The sequence below is a fragment of the Peromyscus californicus genome, unplaced genomic scaffold (assembly GCF_007827085.1).
Source record: "Peromyscus californicus insignis strain IS unplaced genomic scaffold, ASM782708v3 Scaffold_4__1_contigs__length_199733344, whole genome shotgun sequence".
NCBI classification, from domain to species: domain Eukaryota; kingdom Metazoa; phylum Chordata; class Mammalia; order Rodentia; family Cricetidae; genus Peromyscus; species Peromyscus californicus.
In genome coordinates, this window is record NW_026294562.1 from 15,587,091 (window position 1) to 15,605,421 (window position 18,331).

General features: G+C 48.1%; 2 protein-coding genes across 3 annotated transcripts in view; both read right to left on the minus strand.

Moving 5' to 3' along the window:
* Positions 1-18,331, minus strand: part of Wbp1l (WW domain binding protein 1 like) — a 64,306-nt gene that overhangs the window by 38,061 nt on the left and 7,914 nt on the right. Inside the window, exon 1 of one of the 2 annotated variants that reach the window (XM_052714620.1) lies at positions 2,534-2,687. The exons of the other annotated variant lie outside the window; for it this stretch is intronic. Within the exon in view, the coding sequence (XP_052570580.1) occupies positions 2,534-2,560 (27 nt within the window). The 5' untranslated portion in view covers positions 2,561-2,687. Of the gene's footprint in view, positions 1-2,533; positions 2,688-18,331 lie in introns of those variants that run through there. 2 annotated transcript variants of the gene reach the window in all.
* Positions 1-18,331, minus strand: part of Sfxn2 (sideroflexin 2) — a 70,701-nt gene that overhangs the window by 20,993 nt on the left and 31,377 nt on the right. The gene's annotated exons all lie outside the window — the stretch shown is intronic.

Here is an 18,331-nt window from a genome sequence, read left to right on the forward strand (position 1 = left end):
TGCTTGCCCGGAACCCACAGGTTATCACCAAGGAACCTTTAGACATCTGGCTTTACAGGGCTCCAGCGCAGGACTGACAGGTACAGAAATGCTAGAAAGAACAAGACTACATAATCTACAAAACTTCTGCGGACAGGGGCTGACCTGCACAACTGAGGGTGGCAAGGGCCCTTCAGAAGCTTTCGGGTCTAGCCGTTTGCCCAGGAAACTTCAGAAGCCAGTCTACAAAACTGGTGCTGGTCATTTAGGGTGCTCTGGGGGTTTTAATTCAGCGCTACCCACCACCTCATTCTCTCAGCTGACTTGGGGTTCTGGGACACAGGCCTTCTTCACCTTCTGGCCACCCCATTATATAAGATAAAGGTATCTTGGTAAAGTAAGAAATGGCCATTGGGAGGCGGTGGTGCACACCTTTAATCCCTGCTCAATAGATCTTACCATGTTTGCAGGTTAAAGGCACTTTTCTTAGGGAGGAGTGACAAGTGCTCACAGTCACTGTGCCAACTGCATCAGAGGACCACACAGGACTGTCACTGTACCAACTGTACACAACGGGACTGTCACTGTGCCAACTGTACACAACGGGACTGTCACTGTGCCAACTGTACACAACGGGACTGTCACTGTACACAACGGGACTGTCACTGTACCAACTGTACACAACGGGACTGTCACTGTACCAACTGTACACAACGGGACTGTCACTGTACCAACTGTACACAACGGGACTGTCACTGTGCCAACTGTACACAACGGGACTGTCACTGTACCAACTGTACACAACGGGACTGTCACTGTGCCAACTGCATCAGAGGACCACACAGGACTGTCACTGTGCCAACTGCATCAGAGGACCACACAGGACTGTCACTGTGCCAACTGTACACAACGGGACTGTCACTGTACCAACTGTACACAACAGGACTGTCACTGTACTGACTGCATCAGAGGACCACAACAGGATCACTGCATCAGAGGGCTATTCTGAAGCTGACGAGGGAAGTGACAGAATGCTTCAGGTATTTTCCTAAACCCACTTTATTTTTTTATTCTATGTGTTTTTCACATCATGTATCTTGATCTCATTCATTCCCCATCCCTTTGCATCTGCCCTCCGCCCCTGCACCCCCTCCCCGAATAAAACAAAATTCAAGAGGAAAAAAAGGAAGAAAATAAAATGAGAAAAAAAGCTTTAAAAGGGAAGGAATTAAAAATCTCATCATGGAAGCTGCATTGTAACTCAACAAGTCATAGCATATACCCCCTTTTCCATACATCTCTACTTGCAAGTGCTCATTGCAAAGAGTCACTGGTCTGGTTCGAGGCCCCTGGTCTCTGCTGCACGTTTGATGCTGGGCCCCCACTAGGACTCTTCCTGGACATCCTGCTGCTATCCTGTGCCCAAACCCACTTTTAAAGAACAACAGGAGCCAGGTGGTGGTGGTGGTGGTGGTGGTGGCGGTGGCGGCGCATGCCTTTAATCCCAGCACTCGGGAGGCAGAGCCTGGTGGATCTCTGTGAGTTCGAGGCCAGCCTGGGCTACAGAGTGAGTTCCAGGACAGGCACCAAAACTACACAGAGAAACCTTGTCTCGAAAAACCAAATAAAAAAAAAGAAAAAGAAAAAGAACTCCAGGCAACTCCTGGGAATCTGCTCACCTTGCCCTCTGCTCAGAGAGTAAGCAGCTGGCCCTCAAGGCTCCCCTCTGGACCCAAGGTCTGAGCTCATCAGTGGCTTTGCTTCCCCAGGGAACAAGCTGCAGAGGGTGTGTGTGCCTGTCCTCACCCCCCTGCAACCCTGCTGCTGGGTACAGTTACACATTCCGATATAGACATGCCTCTCAGACTAAGGAGGGGGATGGGGGTGTCCGGCTCTCAGAAGCCCTGGAACAAATACTTGGAGCAGTATCTATGCTCAGGGACAGCAGCTGGTCCCTTGCTACTGTTTTCTCATTCCACACTGGGCTACCAGCAGGAATTAAGTCCCCCCCACCCCACCCAAACTGGCCAACAAAGCAATCAAGCCTCTGCCACAGGAGTCTGTTTGCCTCAGCAGGGCCAAAACAACCAATTCCAACCCCACCCCCCCCTCAAGTGTCCAGGATATCCCTGGGCCACACAGCCACCCCTCCCCCAGTCCCTTCAGAACCGGTGGACTGGGAAGAAATCTCTCCTACTTCACCAAATCAAAATGGAGAAGGAAGAAAAGAGGGTTAGCAAGAGCCTCACTTCTCCTCACCCTTCAACAGTTTCCTCCTCCATAAGCTTCATAGGCGGCTTCGTGGCTACTCATGGAAAATCAGAAATGAGCAGCCCTAGGGTCACCTCAGGGACACTGGGGATTAAGAACATGATGGCTCTGGAGGCTAGGAGCAACCATCAAGAAGGCTGGAAATGTCTGTGGGAGCTAGCCTGTCAGGACTGAGACACTTTCTAAAACACGCCCTCTACTCAACACAACAGAACAGTAACAACTCCCACCCTTCCTCCCGTCCCTAGCCCGATCAACGATCCATGGAGAACCAGTTCATTACCTGTCTAAGCCCCAAAAGGAAAGGCATCCTGCAGGAGCATCGTCCACTAACGATAACAACACAGGGCTCTCAAAAGTTAGGGTCTTGGAGTAGGCATGGCCGGGGGAGGCTCGGGCGCTCTCAGTTCACCGGTCTTCCGGAGCAAAGAAGAGAAAGTAAACAGAGTCCTGGGACCCAGCAGACCGCCTGCTCTCCTCACTACTCCCCCCGCCTGGCCCCGACCCACCCCCACCTTCTCGTGACATATCTCAGACGCAGCACAGCCCGAGCGTCTGCCAAGGGGGAAATGACATCAGTTCAGGCAGAGCAGAACAACTTCAGACAGCTGCTGAGGAATCCTGAGGATGTGCCGTAAACCGGTGATACCAGGACCAACCTAGAGCGGGGCCTGCTAGCTTCCCGGGCTCTGACTCCCCGGCTCGGACCCGGCTCCCGGCTGGCCGATAGATCGAGTCTAGGAAACTGAAGAGAGCTGCGTTTCTCTGCATAAGGTGTTGTTTCTCCTCGGGAAAGAAATTCAAACCCTGTTACTGTCCTTTCGCAGAAACTTCCACCCCCACCACCCGCCTCAATCTTCAGTGGCGGTGCTCAATATCAATAAACAACAGCAGTTTAGCGGGCTGTCCCCACCCTCTCTGGGAAGAGGCAAATGCAGAGGGGCCTCCAGAGGCATCTCTCCCAGCTTAGGTAGTAACTGGCTGCTGTCTTGGGCCCCCTGCTGTACAGGGGAGTTTATATTTCATAAACAAACTGGGTGTGTCCAGGTGCCAACATCTTTCCTCACTTGCCTTACAAAGGGTACAACAAGTCCCACCACACCCTCCAAGTTGCCAGTAATGCACATCAGCTATATTTAAACGAACTCTTGGTTCAGAAAAGCTCACTCCCTTAGATTTGCTGTGCTTCCTTTTGGAAAATCAACCAGTTAGCTTTGCCCAAGAAACAAAGACACTGGGGGTCAGCGTCCTGATCTGACCTTTCCTGGTCGGTGAGGCAAGTCAACTCTCAACCTGAACAGTGGCATGTGGGAGCGCTCCCCAGACCTGAATCCTACACCAAAAACATCGCTAGCGCAAGGTCCAGATTCGGGTGTGGATTTGCAGAAATAACTCTATTGGGTGTCTGGGTGTGACAAGGACTCTCCCACGGGGCTATACCACACCCCCAGCTCAGAAATGACTCTACGACCATTTTCAAAGGGAACTTTGAAGTTCAAAGCCACTTTTTAGTAACTTAGACTGCAAATCAATTACATTCCCTTCAACTCAAGAGTCCATATAGTTCATCTTTGTCAAATCTTCTGCAATACCTTTCCCGGTGATATTTACTGAAGGGCCTCCATGACAGTGCCACTCTGCTGGGCATGACTCATGTAAGCCAAAAAGATTTCTGCAAATTACCATCTCGAACCCCCACCTAGGACGAGAAATTAGCAAGGCACAGCACCGAGCGCAGTGAGGCACCCCACGCGCTGTCTGGTCATTAGGCCACAGACACACAGTGTGCTCCTGCAGGTCACAACTGACAGTCAAGGTCACAACGACTTTTCTGACAAGAAAATGAATGTGCCAAGCAGGCTGCGCCATTACGTGAGGCTCACATAAGCACAAATCCTAACCTCACTGCTATAAGAAGAAAAAGCTGATGTAGAGTGGTGGCCTCTCTGGGTGTCTGGAGCCCAGAGAGCCACTTTGGGGCAAATAATGTATTCTCGAGACACACTTAGTCTATCCCATGCCCTCCCACACAAGCTAAACTGCCAGAGATGAGACTGCACATCAAGGCTCAGCAGTCAGGACGACCAGGGCGGCAGCTTTCGACCCCTTCCCCTCATGTCTTCAGTTTCCTGGCAACCCCTGGGAACCAGAAAACATGTGAGACACAATTTAACTTTGGCAAGCCAACTGGCGGAAATAAGTCCAGTCTCTCCTGGACAACTGTAGTGCGCACCGACCTAACAAGACAGACAGGCACCTGCGGTTCTTGGGAAAGAGTGAGTGCCATGATATGAATGTCCCCGTTTATCTATCCCACACCCACTGACCACCCACAGTGCCAGGCACTGTTCTCAGCGCCAGGGACACCGCCACTAAATAACTCCCACACCGTGCTTTGATGGGTTACAGAATTATTCCGTATTTCTTTTTGTTTGATGGGAGTGGAGGGTTGAGACAGGATATCACGTAACCCAAGCTGGCTTTGAACTCACTATTTAGCCAAGGGTATCCTGATCCTCCTGCCTCTACCTCCCAAGTGCTGCGATTACAGGCTTGAGCCATCACCCCTTGCCACATTTCTTGGCCCCCGACCCCTACTTTTGAGACAGGGTCTCGGATAGCCCATACTGGCCACACACTCCCTCACCTCCGATCGTCCTATCTCCACCTTCCTGGTTCTAGGATTAGAAGAGTGTACCACCCCACCTGGATAACGTGGGGTGGGGACAGAACCTAAGACGTCGTGAACACCAGGCAAGCTCTCTACCAACTGAGCTACATGCTGACCCCTGCATTTCTAAACAATATTCATCAATGGCGATTTGGGAAGAAGTAAAAACTCCAACAGTGTTGTATCGCAGACTGACTTCCTCCTCACAAATCATCCCTCTGTGGCCACTACTCCAGACAGGGCTTCTAATCAACCCAGCGGTTGTCTGGGTTCATCTTCATACAAGATTATACATTTCTGAGCACAAGGCAGCATTTCAGCCAGAAGCATCATCGCCAGAACAGCACCAAACGCTCTGAAAAAGTGCTAACGACTTTTCACACTAACCTACTTCTTGCCTAGGCCTGTTGGCAACTAACATTCCTTAAGCAATGAGATCCGGGGGTGAGGGCAGAAAAGAAGGGGGGCTGGCTAATTCAGGCAGTCTCGGGAAGATGAGCTCCCCTTATGCCAGGTCCTAGAAATATCACCACCACAACCCAGTCAGCTCTGGGACTCAAGAAGCAAGATGGCCACTGCCACCAGCTCGGAGGTGGGGCTGGGAGATTCTTTCATGTCAAGTGATCCAGGCTCAGACTCGATGAGCCAAAAATAAAGTCCGCCTTCAAGTAATCTTCGTCATCTTCCTGTCAATGCAGAATTAAATTAAATGCTGAATTTACCAACTTAAAAAAGGAAGTCACACTAAACTAGAATTAAGCAGGATTACGTTGTCAAAATGCTGTAAGTTAACCACTGCCTAGCACCCAGAGCAGCGTCTGGGGTATCCTCCTGTTGACTCAGCCCTCTCTCCCTAGAGAACCCTCCACGACAGCAATGCCAAAGAACGTTACCCTTTGGGTTCTGGTTAACTTCCTATTTTAAGACACACTGAGACAGCACAGATATTCACAGACTTCACTCTTTTATGTAGTCCGTTTAAGGCTTTTGACAGTGTTTTTCAAGGCAATCTATACATCTGTCACTTTTCACTCATGGAGTAGGAACAGAGAGCTGGTTATTTGTTCAATCCTAACCACAAGCCAGACTCTGAAACTCCACCTCACCAACACCTCAGCCCCACAACCCCATGATGTAATGGGACTATCCCTATTCAGTGGCAGAAGCCGGGGCATGTGGCATTCGCTAGCTGTGGGAGAGCGAGACTTCAACAAAGGCTCTGGCTTTAAGGGTTCTTTATGATACAAGAGTCAAGATACCAGAAGACGACAAGGGGGCGGGGAATTAATCCAATAAGCAGATGTGAGGCTCAGTGACTGCCAAGCAGATATGCAGACAGATAGCCTGGTGGTGGAGAATTCCTTTAGAAGACTCACAAGGAGCAGACAGTGGTGTGAGCAATGAGGAATCAGGGCCTCGGCACCCAATTTGGTGAACTGAGTTCTACCAGATAAATGACTGGGCAAGTCCTAAGATTCTCATTTGTTCCCGATATGTAACAGAGCCCATAAAGGGACAGAGCTGGAGACATTCCTGGGCCTTGGCTCTCTCCATTATGCAACTGTCCCGGCTCCCAGGTCTTGTGACCCACTGAGGTTAGACAGGGGAGCTGAGGGTTGGGGGTGTCTAGTTTGCAGTCAAGGAGTGTAAAGCAAGAATGGTGTTGTCAGAAAAGGACCCCTGCCAGGCTTCTGGGGTGGCAGGTGCTCTGTAGGCCCAAGGCAGCCTCATTTCCAGGAGCACAGGCAGCAAAGATCATCTAAGATTTTATCTTTCTTGGGTTTGGGCACAAACCCACTTATTTGTTTGAAGGAAAAAAGTACCACAGGGGGCTAGAGAGATGGCTCAGTGGTTAGGAGCACTGGCTGCTCTCCCAGAGGACCCATGTTCAATTCCCAGCACTCACATCAAGCAGTTTACAGTCTGGAACTCCAGCCCCAGGGTATCTGGTACCTCTGAGGGGACTACACTCATGTACACCTCCCATCTACATATAATTAAAAATAAAACTAAAACTTTGAAATGGCTATGGAAAAGTTGAGTATTTAAAAAAAGAAAAAAGTATCACAGTAAAAGCTAAGGGGGGCGAAAGAGAGACATCTTTGTGCGATAAAGCTATGTTTCAACAAAATGATCCTGAAGTGATTATGGTGGAGAATGGCATGGGTCAGATCCCAACCCCAGACAAATATTCACAGACTGCTGCCAAGCAGCAGTGCATAGACTGCTCAGCTGCCAGGAAACAAGAATCCTGGCTTAACTGTGTCCAGGAGCTGGAAGGGCAGGCGCGTAGCAGGCCTGCTGAGGCAAGAACGGTACACTTCGCACACGGAGTTCTGTGAGTCACTCAGCTGGTTCCTTCCACAAAGCATCCTGAAAAGCCCATCACTCCTCTCCTTTGGGTCTTTTCAGGGAAGATGGCTGGGGAAACAGTCCTTAGCTGCAGTATGTGGTGGTCACTTGTTCCACATCAAATGCTATTCAGAAAAGAAGATTCCAGCAGACAGAGAGCTCCTACATCCCAGACAGAAAAACCCAAGCTTTAGTGAGGTGAGATAACTCACTCAAGGATGTACAACTCACAAGAGATGGAACCGGCATTTCACCTGGGCCTGTGTGGCTCCAAAATGGTTTTGACAGACACAGAAATGGTATTTTGATAATAATTATAATTGTCGCCCAGCCTCATGTGTGATCTCGTATCCCTGGCTGCCTCCAGCCACCTGGAGGAACTGTGGTGGTGAAGTTAGTCTAGTCCTGGGGGATGATATTTTTAGTGTATGTGATGCCAAAGCAAGCAGAACGTTCAGTTACCCAGCGTAGGACAAACACAAGCACCCACTGAAACACACACAGGCTAATAAATAAAAGGCCTGGGAGAAAGATCAACCCAGGAGCTACCGAGGAATAGGACGGCACAAGGCGGACACAAAAACACAAACTGGGTTTGTGTGGGGAAAGTGAGCACGATGTGCAGAGCCAAGCATGACGGACACATGGAGTACGGAAGAAAGAAAGAGGGACGGATCAAAGCATGGTGCGCACACTCGTAATCACAGTACTTGGGAAGCAGAGGCAGGAGGATTACCACAAGTTTGGGGTCAGTCTGGCATATACAGTGAGGTCTAGGCCAGCCAGGACCGCCTCAAACAAAAACAAAAACAAAGCCACCGAAGGAGAAGCAAGATGCAGTGGTGGTGCACATCTTTAATCCCCGCACTCGGGAGGCAGAGCCAGGCGGATCTCTGTGAGTTCGAGGCCGGCCTGGGCTACAGAGTGAGTTCCAGGACAGTCACCAAAGCTACACAGAGAAACCCTGTCTCGAAAAACAAAAAAAGAAAGAAAGAAATGGGTTAAGTTATAAGAGCTAGCTAGCAAGAAGCCATCAGCTCTGACTCCAGCACTGAAGGAAATAGCACTAAGAGGACTGTAAGGTAAGAGAGGTGAGAGGGCAGGGTCACATCAGCCACGTGACTCACTCATGAAGCAGCCCCGGGAGGTCGATCCCATTGTCTGGAGAAAGCATCTTGGTGGTTCCACTCACTTGTGACTCTTCACAACAGCTCTTCCAGCTCCTCCCTCCCAGCCTAGCTCCTCCTCTAAGGTCTAAGTGACTTGGGGGCAAAATGTGCTCTTTTTAGGTTTTTGATAAAGTTTCAAGTAACCTAGGTTTGGTGAGGATCTATGTCTCAACAAAATAAGGTAGAGAGAACAACTGAGGAAGACACCCAAGCTCAACCTGTGGTATCTACACACACATGCACATACACACACATACACATATACCACAAGTGCACGGGCACACACACACACACACATACACATATACCACAAGTGCATGGACACACACCACACACACACATATACATACCACAAGTGCACGGGCACACACCCCACACACATACACATATACCACAAGTGCACGGGCACACACACACACACATACACATATACCACAAGTGCACGGGCACACACACACGCACACATACACATATACCACAAGTGCATGGACACACCCCACACACACATATACCACAAGTGCATGCATGGACACACCCCACACACATACATATATACCACACACAGGAAGGAAAGGAAGGAAGGATAGATGGATGGGAGGAAATAGTTGAATCCCTAAACATGAGTGCTGGTAACATTTTCCTGGCCACCAGAACCCAACAAACCACTACCCGATCAAAAGAGTACCTGAAGCTGAGCCAGGGTTCAGGAAGTTTGATAAAGGGGTTGGAAAACCCTCTGTATGTACCTATTTGTTGTTATTATTATTATTATTATTATTATTATTATTATTATTATTATTATTTGTTTTTTGAGATAGTCCCATGTAGCCCAGGCTGTCCTCAAACTTGCTACTTGCAGAGGATGACCCTTATTTCAGTCCCTCCGGCCGCCACCTCCCAGGTGCTGGATTACAGACCTACACCATGCATGGCCTGGTGTCTCACTATCTGTAAATTTAACTTCTCAGCTGAGGAATTACAAGTATTTCAACCATCTCAGAGGCAAAACTCCCTTTCTCTCTGCAGTACTAGGACAAGAACTAACTTCCTCACACGTTTTTTTTCATCATGGGAAAGAGGCTGAAGCTACTTGGTCTGTCCTAGTTCAGAAAGATCAGCAACACCTGGAGGGACCTTTTTAGCATAAAGGATGGTGAAATTCAACAGGTCAACCTGGAAGCACAGGTGAAGTACCACGCTCCACTCCTGAATCTGACATAAATGATCTGTTACACACTCCTTCTCACAAAGGATGCTCAGCTTTGTGTCACGTGATACCCAACCACAGTAACACCTAACCCTGGAGCTCACTTCAAAAATCCCTTCATCTGGGGTCCAGATCACGAAAGGAGCAGGAGTGTCAGCCAGGCTCTCCTCCCAAAGCTACTGATACTCTGGGTGAAGTGTGGTCCAAATCAATGGTGGGAGCAACAAATAAGCTTTTGCCATGAAGCAGGGTGTCTTGATCCAGCCAAGTGCACCTGTGGCTGAGTAAGGACCATTCCTGTTATATACCACAGGGAACTGGAAACAGAAAGCAGGAACCTAGAGATGCACTGTGAAGGCCAATCTGAGTGTTCTCCACTTGATTAGGGGGAATGGGTAGTCCTAAACTGACAGATACTACCAAGCCCTGTCATCTGAGACCCAAAAGAGCTAGCAGAATCTGAAAACTTTTTTAGCCTCTCTAAGAATGATGATATTGCGGGCAGTGGTGACATTGAATGTCTTTAATCCCAGCACTCTGGAGGCAGAGGCAGGTGCTATCTCTGTGAGTTTGAGGCCAGCCTGGTCTACAAAGCAAGTTCCAGGCAGCTAGGACTGTTACACAGAGAAACCCTGTCTTGGATAAAAAAAAAAAAAAAAAAAAGGAATGATATCAGGCCGGGTGGTGGTGCCGTCGAATGTCTTTAATCCCAGCACTCTGGAGGCAGAGGCAAGCAGATCTCTGTGAGTTCAAGGCCAGCCTAGTCTACAGAGTGAGTTCCAGAACAGGCTCCAAAGCTATATAGAGAAACCGTCTTGAAAAACAAACAAAAAGAATGATGATACCTGCCAATATACTGTCAGAAAACCCTTAAGCACAGAAGGTGAGAGGCCCGGGAGCAAAGCACGGACCCAGCATCTTCTGACTCTCGTGGCCCGCGACGCAAACTTCAGCAGAGTCCTCTGAAGAATGACTGTACTAAGGGAAACAAGCGTGAGCTGCAGGATACACTCAATTTGCCGCTAAGAATGAAGGCAGGCAAGAAAAACGCCAGAAACTGAATACCAAGAGGTGCGGCTGTCCTCACTCTGACAGCATCTATGTCTGAGTCCAGCCAAAATCAGGAACTATGGATCAACGAGACAGCTCAAGCCGGACAGCCTGAGTTCAATCGCTGGAATCCATGCTGGAAGGAAAGAGTCGACTCCTGAAAACTGCCCTCTGACCTCCACATGCACTGCCACAGCATGTGTACATTCCTATACACACACAAATATAATAATAATAATAATAATAATAATAATAATAATAATAATAATAATAAAGATAGGGCTGGAGAGGGCTCAGACGGCCCGGTGGTTAAGAGCACTGGCTGTTCTTCCAGAGGACCTGGGTTTAATTTCTAGCTACCACATGGCGGCTCACAACTGTCTGGGTATCTGACCCCTCCCTCTTTTGGTCTCTATGGACACAAGACCCATATTTGGTGTACAAACACAGATGCAGGCAAACACTTACACACATAAAATAAATTAATCTTAAGAAAAAAGAAGACGCACAGGGCCCCTAGGACTGCCTTCTGAACATCTGCTCACAGCACTGTTCCCTCTGGTGTCTTTCCATCCCATGCGTGCTTCAGCAGCACGGCCCATACGGTACCTGAGGGCGGGCACAGTTGGCCAAGCAGGGACCCAGAGGTACAACCCTGGCTTCTGGAGAAGCGAAAGAGGAGAAAAGCCGATAACAGGGGTCTCTTCATCTTTCCACGTCTCTCTAACAGCTGTGCAATCTTAGATGACAGTAGGAATGGACGAGGAATCCTTCCTACACTAGCAATGGAGGGAAAGTCCAGAGTTAACTGTTCACGTCGTGCAGTGCTCCAAGGGTGGAAAGAGATATCTGTACCAAAGAAAACGACAAGGAAAAGGCGGGGGGGGTCCACTATAGTTAGACCTGATTAGGTGAAACCAAGCCGGTGTTGGGTGTGGTGATGCACACCTTTAATCCCGGCCACTACCTGAGGGGCCGAGGTGCTCGGATCTCTAGAGTTCCAGGCCACAGAGTGAGACCCTGTCTCTCCAAACAGACAGACAGAGAAGCTGAAGCTGGAAGAGCATTTCGGATACGCACAGGATTGAGAAGTTTGAACTCATTGCTTATTGAAAACTAAGTCTCATAAAAACTTTTTAGCCTCTCTAAGAACTATCAGGCCGGTGGTGGCATTAATCCTTTAACCCCACACAGCACTCTGAAGGCAGAGGCAAGCGCATCTCTGTGAGTTCAAGGCCAGCCTGGTCTACAGAGTGGCTCATAATGGGCTCAACTTTGTAATACAATTTTTACTCCTAGCTCTTAAATTCTAATATACAAGATCCTCTCCTACAACATTAATGGATTATGTCCATTTCTTAGGATGTGATGTGGTACAATGGTTACACTGAATAACAAAACTCTTTTCTTTAAAAAAAAAAAATTGTTTTTGAGGGCTGTGGTTGGCTCCTGTCTTTAATCGCAGTACTCAGGTGGTAGAGGTAAGCAGATCTCTGTGAGTTCAAGGCCAGCCTGATCTACACAGTGAATTCCAGGACAGCCAGGGCTACACAGTGAGGCCCTGTCTCAAAAACAGAAAGAGAGAGGGGGGGGGGGAGGAAGTGGGAAAACCCATGCAATAGGAGAAAATATGCAACTTATATATCTGGTAAGAGTCATAGACTTCCTAACCATGGGACTCTTCAGAGGCATAATTGTTAGTTTATGTTTATCCCTCTCCAAAAGAAACAGACTTCTCTGGCCACACGGACCTCGAATCACAGAAATGGCTGGCCTTGGCGCTGTCCTGGCCATGCTGACAGCAGTGAGGCAGCTGAGAGGAACAGCATCTGAGGAGCAAACACCAGAGCTCAGCCCATTCCCAGTGCTAGGGAAAAAAGACCGGGAGGCTCGGGGAAGTTAGGGGCGCTGGCTCCTGCCTGAACGGTGGCGCTTTAAAGGCAAGATCACTGTCCCATCTATCAGATAAAGGAATCTAAGCTGGGCAAAAGACTGGATGTTTCCTTCCAAAAGATGTACACAAATACCAACTAAGACTATGAAGAGGGCTGTGACAGAGTGTTTCCCTAGCATGTATGAGGTCCTAGGTTTGATTCTCAGCCCTGGAAAAAGAAAAAGAAAAATGTACAGAGTCAGTTTTTCCACCCTAAACAATCAACCAAAACAGACAGCAAATCAACACCACTAGTCACTCGGGAAATGCAGATAAAACCTCAATGAGAACCAGTCACACCCCCTCCTCCATGGTAAAGCAAAACAAAACAAAATACCCGCAGGTTAGCAAGTCTTGGAAGTCATGAGAGACCCCAGATCCTCGTCTACAGCTGCTGCGGGTGTGCAGGGATGCAGCTCCTTCACCAACAGCCCGACCAGCTCCCAAGTTAAAGTTACCTCAACAACACATGATCCAGCAACTCTGCTCAGACCATCCGCTGGGAGCCTTGAAAATTTACTAAACACTGCTTATAGACCAACGCTCACTGCAGCACTGTTCACACTTACAGACCAACGCTCACTGCAGCACTGTTCACACTTACAGACCAAAGCTCACTGCAGCACTGTTCACACTTATAGACCAATGTTCACTGCAGCGCTGTTCACACTTATAGACCAACGCTCACTGCAGCACTGTTCATACTTATAGACCAACGCTCACTGCGGCACTGTTCACACTTACAGACCAATGTTCACTGTGGCACTGTTCACACTTATAGACCGATGTTCACTGTGGCACTGTTCACACAGACCAATGTTCACTGCAGCACTGTTCACACTTATAGACCAACACTCACTGCAGCACTGTTCAAAACAGCTTGAACGAGCATCAGCTGATGAATGCAAACTCTAGCGCAGTGTGTCAGGGGGTTAGCGGGAAACCAAGGTTGATACATTTCCTTGTGCATATGTATGAAATTCTTAAAGAATAAATGTATATAATTTTAAAATTAAATAGTAGCCTGTAGTGGTGGCACACCCCTTTGATCCCAGCACACTTTTTTGAGGCAGAGACAGGTGGATCTCTGTGAGCTTGGGGCCAACTACATAAAAGTTCCAGGGCAGTGAGGGCTACATAACAGAGACCCTGTCTAAAAAAAAAAAAAAAAGCCCAAAATAGACAAGTAACAAAAATAAACCATAGTATAACAATACAACAGAATATTAGCAGACCATCAAAAGGAATGAAAAAACTGATACATGACACAGCACAGACACCCTGGACAACTCCATGCTGAGTAAGAGAAACTAATCATACAAAGTCAAGTGGCGGGTGGGAGAGATGGCTCAGAGGTTAAGAGCACTGGCTGCTCTTCCAGAGGTCCTGAGTTCGATTCCCAGCAACCACATGGTGGCTCACAACCATCTGTAATGAGATCTGGTGCCCTCTTCTGGTGTGCAGGCATACATACAGGCAGAACACTGTATACATAATAAATAAATAAATAAATCTTTTAAAAAAAGTAAGTCACATGGCGCTTTTCACCCCTTCCTTGAGGCAGGGTCTCCTGCAGCCCAGACTGACCTGGAACTTGCTGTGTAGCCAAGGATGACTTTGAACTTCTGATCCTCCTGCCTCCCACTCTGAGTGCTGGGATTACAAGCATTCACCACCACTCTGTTTTATGGAGGACCTGGGATCGAGCCCAGGGCTTTGTGCACTCTAGGCAAGCACTCTACCAACTGAGCTATGTCCCAGGCTCTGAGATTTCTCTCTGAGGTGATGACAAGGTTCTGAAATTCAGGCAACGGTGGCAGTGGCCCAGCGTTATAAATAAACGGAAAACTGCTTTCCCTTAGCTGGACCTCTGAAGGCAAGAGGGTCCTTGCCACCAGCAGACCTACCACAGTCTCCCAAACACTCCGCCACAGCTGTCCATCTGCTCAAATTGCCACGGTCTGACCAAGAAATATGATACCAGGTGGATCTCTATGAGTTCCAGCCAGCCAAGGCTACACAGCGAGACCCTGTCTCAAAAAGCTGGGGGGTGAGGGGGAGGGAAAAGAAAAAAAAATGAGCCCACTGGGCAGTGGTGGCACACACCTTTAATCCCAGCACTTGGGAGGCAGAGGCAGGCGGATCTCTGTGAGTTCGAGGCCAGCCTGGTCTACAAAGTGAGTTCTAGGACAGCCAGAGCTGTTACACAGAGAAACCTGTCTGGAAAACACAAAATAAATAAATAAACAAAACAAGAAAACCAAAGCTGGGAAAACACTTCTCTGATATGCAACCTGATGCACAGGCCTCAGGGACTACAACAGTCTAAAGTTAACCAAAGCAGATTTTTATTCCTCCACTGTGGGAGGCGCCAAGGGCCCCGTGCGCAAAGATAAGCACTGACAGAACCAGGAATGTTGAACACACAAGGTTGTCCCTTCAGTTCACAACCTGTTATCAGCCCAGAAGGCTGGGAGTGGGGTAATAGCCTGGTGACCACAACCTATCTTCCCCAGACCCTTATCAAGAACTTGTCAGTCTATAGAAGCTATCTTTATGGAAGGTGTCACATGTAGTCAGTCTATAGACCCCATCTTTATAGGAGATACCACGTGTACTTTACAAAGAGTTTTGTTGTAGTCATGTTTTAAGCCTTATTGTGCACACAGGACTGAGTTAATCATCACCAGGAAAGTTTTCATCAAATCGTGCTATGCTTAGATATGCCTAAAATAAATTACTGGGGTCAGACTCCCCAAGTATGAACTAACACTGTTATGTTGCAGGAAACTTACTCTTGCGGATCTTACTCTCCTGTGGTGGTCACAGAGGTAACCCCCATCCCTTTCCACCCCACTCCAATCCGGGCACTCCACTGACATCCTGGGTCCAAGAACAGAGAAGTCTCGAGGCTTCCCCAAAGGAAAGTTAACACCGAGAGGTTACTATGCGGCAGGCACCGTTATGTTTTACGAGTATTACCTACAAGCGCTAACTCCTACTATAATTCTATAACAGCATGCTTATTATCCCCATTTTACAGACGAGGAAACCAAGTTAACCCCGGAGCTCCAAGCTCTATGGACGGTGAGGTACAGCTCCTTTCTGAGGCAGGTGGTCTGAACAGTGCTACTTCCAAGGGCCCCACATCTTTGACGAGCACACAAAAAAATGCTTGGAGTTGGGCATGGTGGCTCATACCTATAATCCCAGGACTTGGAAAGCTGAGGCAGCAGAATTGTTTCAAGTTCAAGGCCAGCCTGGGCCAAGTGTGAAACTCTGAAGGAATAAGAGGAAGGAAGGAAAAAGAGGGGGGTAAGAGAGGGCCTTGCTCTGTTCAGGGGAGGAGAACACAGACTGACTGACTTGTGGCAATCGGAGCCAACCTCCACTCTCCTAACACCACCTGCTTATCATGGTCCAAGGACCACAAACCACTTCCTTAGCACCTAGGCCAGCATGTCTAGCCTTTAACTACGGGCTTGCTGCCCTTGAGTGAACCCTGGTCCTTGTTCATGGGAATTATGAACTGCAGACGGGAAGGAGGCTGGAGCTAAGCAAACAAGATAGGCTTCTGAGGAAGTAGACTGAAATGGTCCCAAGCTGTCCACGTTGACAGTCAGAAGCCTGCCTCCACAGGTACGAAGAAGCAGACCTTCCACACATGGGGGTAATGACCCCGTGCCCACCATGCCGGGAATATAAACAGGAAGCAACGTGGCACTACGCTCCCTATTTTAAATGTTCCTATAGCCAACCCTATAGTTTTCAATTCTCTGTCCAGGAATCCGACCAAGGCACAGAGAGCAGTACGGTACTCTGCAGAGCGGTTAAACAAAGCGAGAGCATACTGGCATTTTAAAAGATCAGAGGGCTCAGGACACGGCTCAGTGCGGGGAGCATTTGCTATATAAGCAGGAAGACCAGAGTTTGGATCCCAGCCACACCACTAATGTCATTATATAAGTTATTAACATATAAAAATCACTATTTATGCAAATTACTACAAAGGTAGTCCTTGAAAAGAAGGTTAGGTGGGTGATATATAAAAGTTGGCGCCAATTGCCACAACTAAATCGCTACCTCTCCCCGCCTCCCCCAGCAAGGCCTTCCCTGACCCTTCCTTCCTTTCTTCCTATATAAATCTATAAATATATATTGGAGACAGAAAAGGCACCAAATTGAAAGCAGATCATACTCTTCTACTTTTTGCTTTCAATCTTTTTGGATTTCTGTATTATCTGCCTTTGTTATGAGCATGTGCTGTTTTGCGGAATTAAAACCATCAGTATAAGAAAAAGGGTCACTAAAACTCAGATGAAAGCAGTAAGTTCTTCCCTAGGGAGAGTAAGCAGATGGGAGCCACAGGTGACCTCAGGCCAAGTGGGACCGCTCCAGGTTTCCTGTTCCCACCCCCGCAAGTACATCAGGAGGGTCTGTAAACTCAAAGAGAAATTACTCCACAAACAAGAAAGGAGCAAGCTGGCTGAACTGGCCACCCTGGTCAACTCTATATTCCAGTCCCAAAGAACTCCAGTGGTCCTGCCTCCTGATGCAGAAGGTCATCTGGCAGCTGCACTCTCAAAAGGACCACAAGGAAAAAGAACAGACAGATCTCAACAATAAGCTCCTCGTCTTCTGTTCTTTCTGTGTTTGGTCAGACTGCCAGGGAGAATTAGAGGAAAGTGCACACCTTTAAACCCAGCACTTGGGAGGCAGAGGCAGGTGGATAACTGTGAGTTTGAGGCCAGCCCGGTCTATACAGTAAGTGCCAGGACAGCCAGGGCTATGTAGAGAAACCCTGTCTCAAAACAAACAAAAATTTTATATGAAGAGAAACTGGAGGATGGCACCCCAAAACAAGCATGTTGCCATGCCCAAACTGATCACTTCCTCCATGAACACAGGCTTCCAAGCTGAAAGAATGTGTAATAAAAGAGAGTTACAACACAAGATGCTTCTTGCTGGATATTTGAAAATCAAACTAGACATGTTTTTGTAACTCTATTCTGGGACCCACCCTTCCAAACCACAAGATTTTGTGCCAGCTTACACTTCTTTTCACCTTTTCCAAAACAGCTTGTGAAAGTTCAAGCCTATAAAATTCCTGAGATCCTGAAGCAAAACAGCCTCGGCATCATGCCAGCATTGGCCCGGGGAAATGATGTACATAGCTCACCCAGCTCTCCTGGTGTGGTGGTGCATGCTTTCAATCCCAGCACCCGGGAGGCAAAGACAGGCGGATCTAAGTCCAGTGCCAACCTGGTCTACATAGTTACATAGTGAGTCCCAGGCCAGTCAGGGATACACAGTGAGACCCTGTCTCCAAAAAAAAAAAAAAAAGCCAGGTATGTTGTGGTGGGCACACCTTTAATCCCGGCAGAGGCAGGCAGATCTCTTGAGTTCAAGGCCAGCCTGGTCTACAGAGTGAGTCCCAGGACAGCCAAGGCTACTCAGAGAAACCCTGTCTCAAGAAAACAAAAATAAATAAACACAACACACACACACACCTCATCTATTTTCCCACAGAAGAAAGTGTAAGCCGGTGGTTGGTGGTGGTACACACCTTTAAACCTTTAACCCCAGCACTTGAGGCAGAGGCAGGTGGATCTCTGAGTTTAAGGTCAGCCTGGCTACACAGAGAAACCCTGTCTCAAAAAAAAAAAAAAAAAAAGAAAGAAAGAAAGAAAGTATAGTGT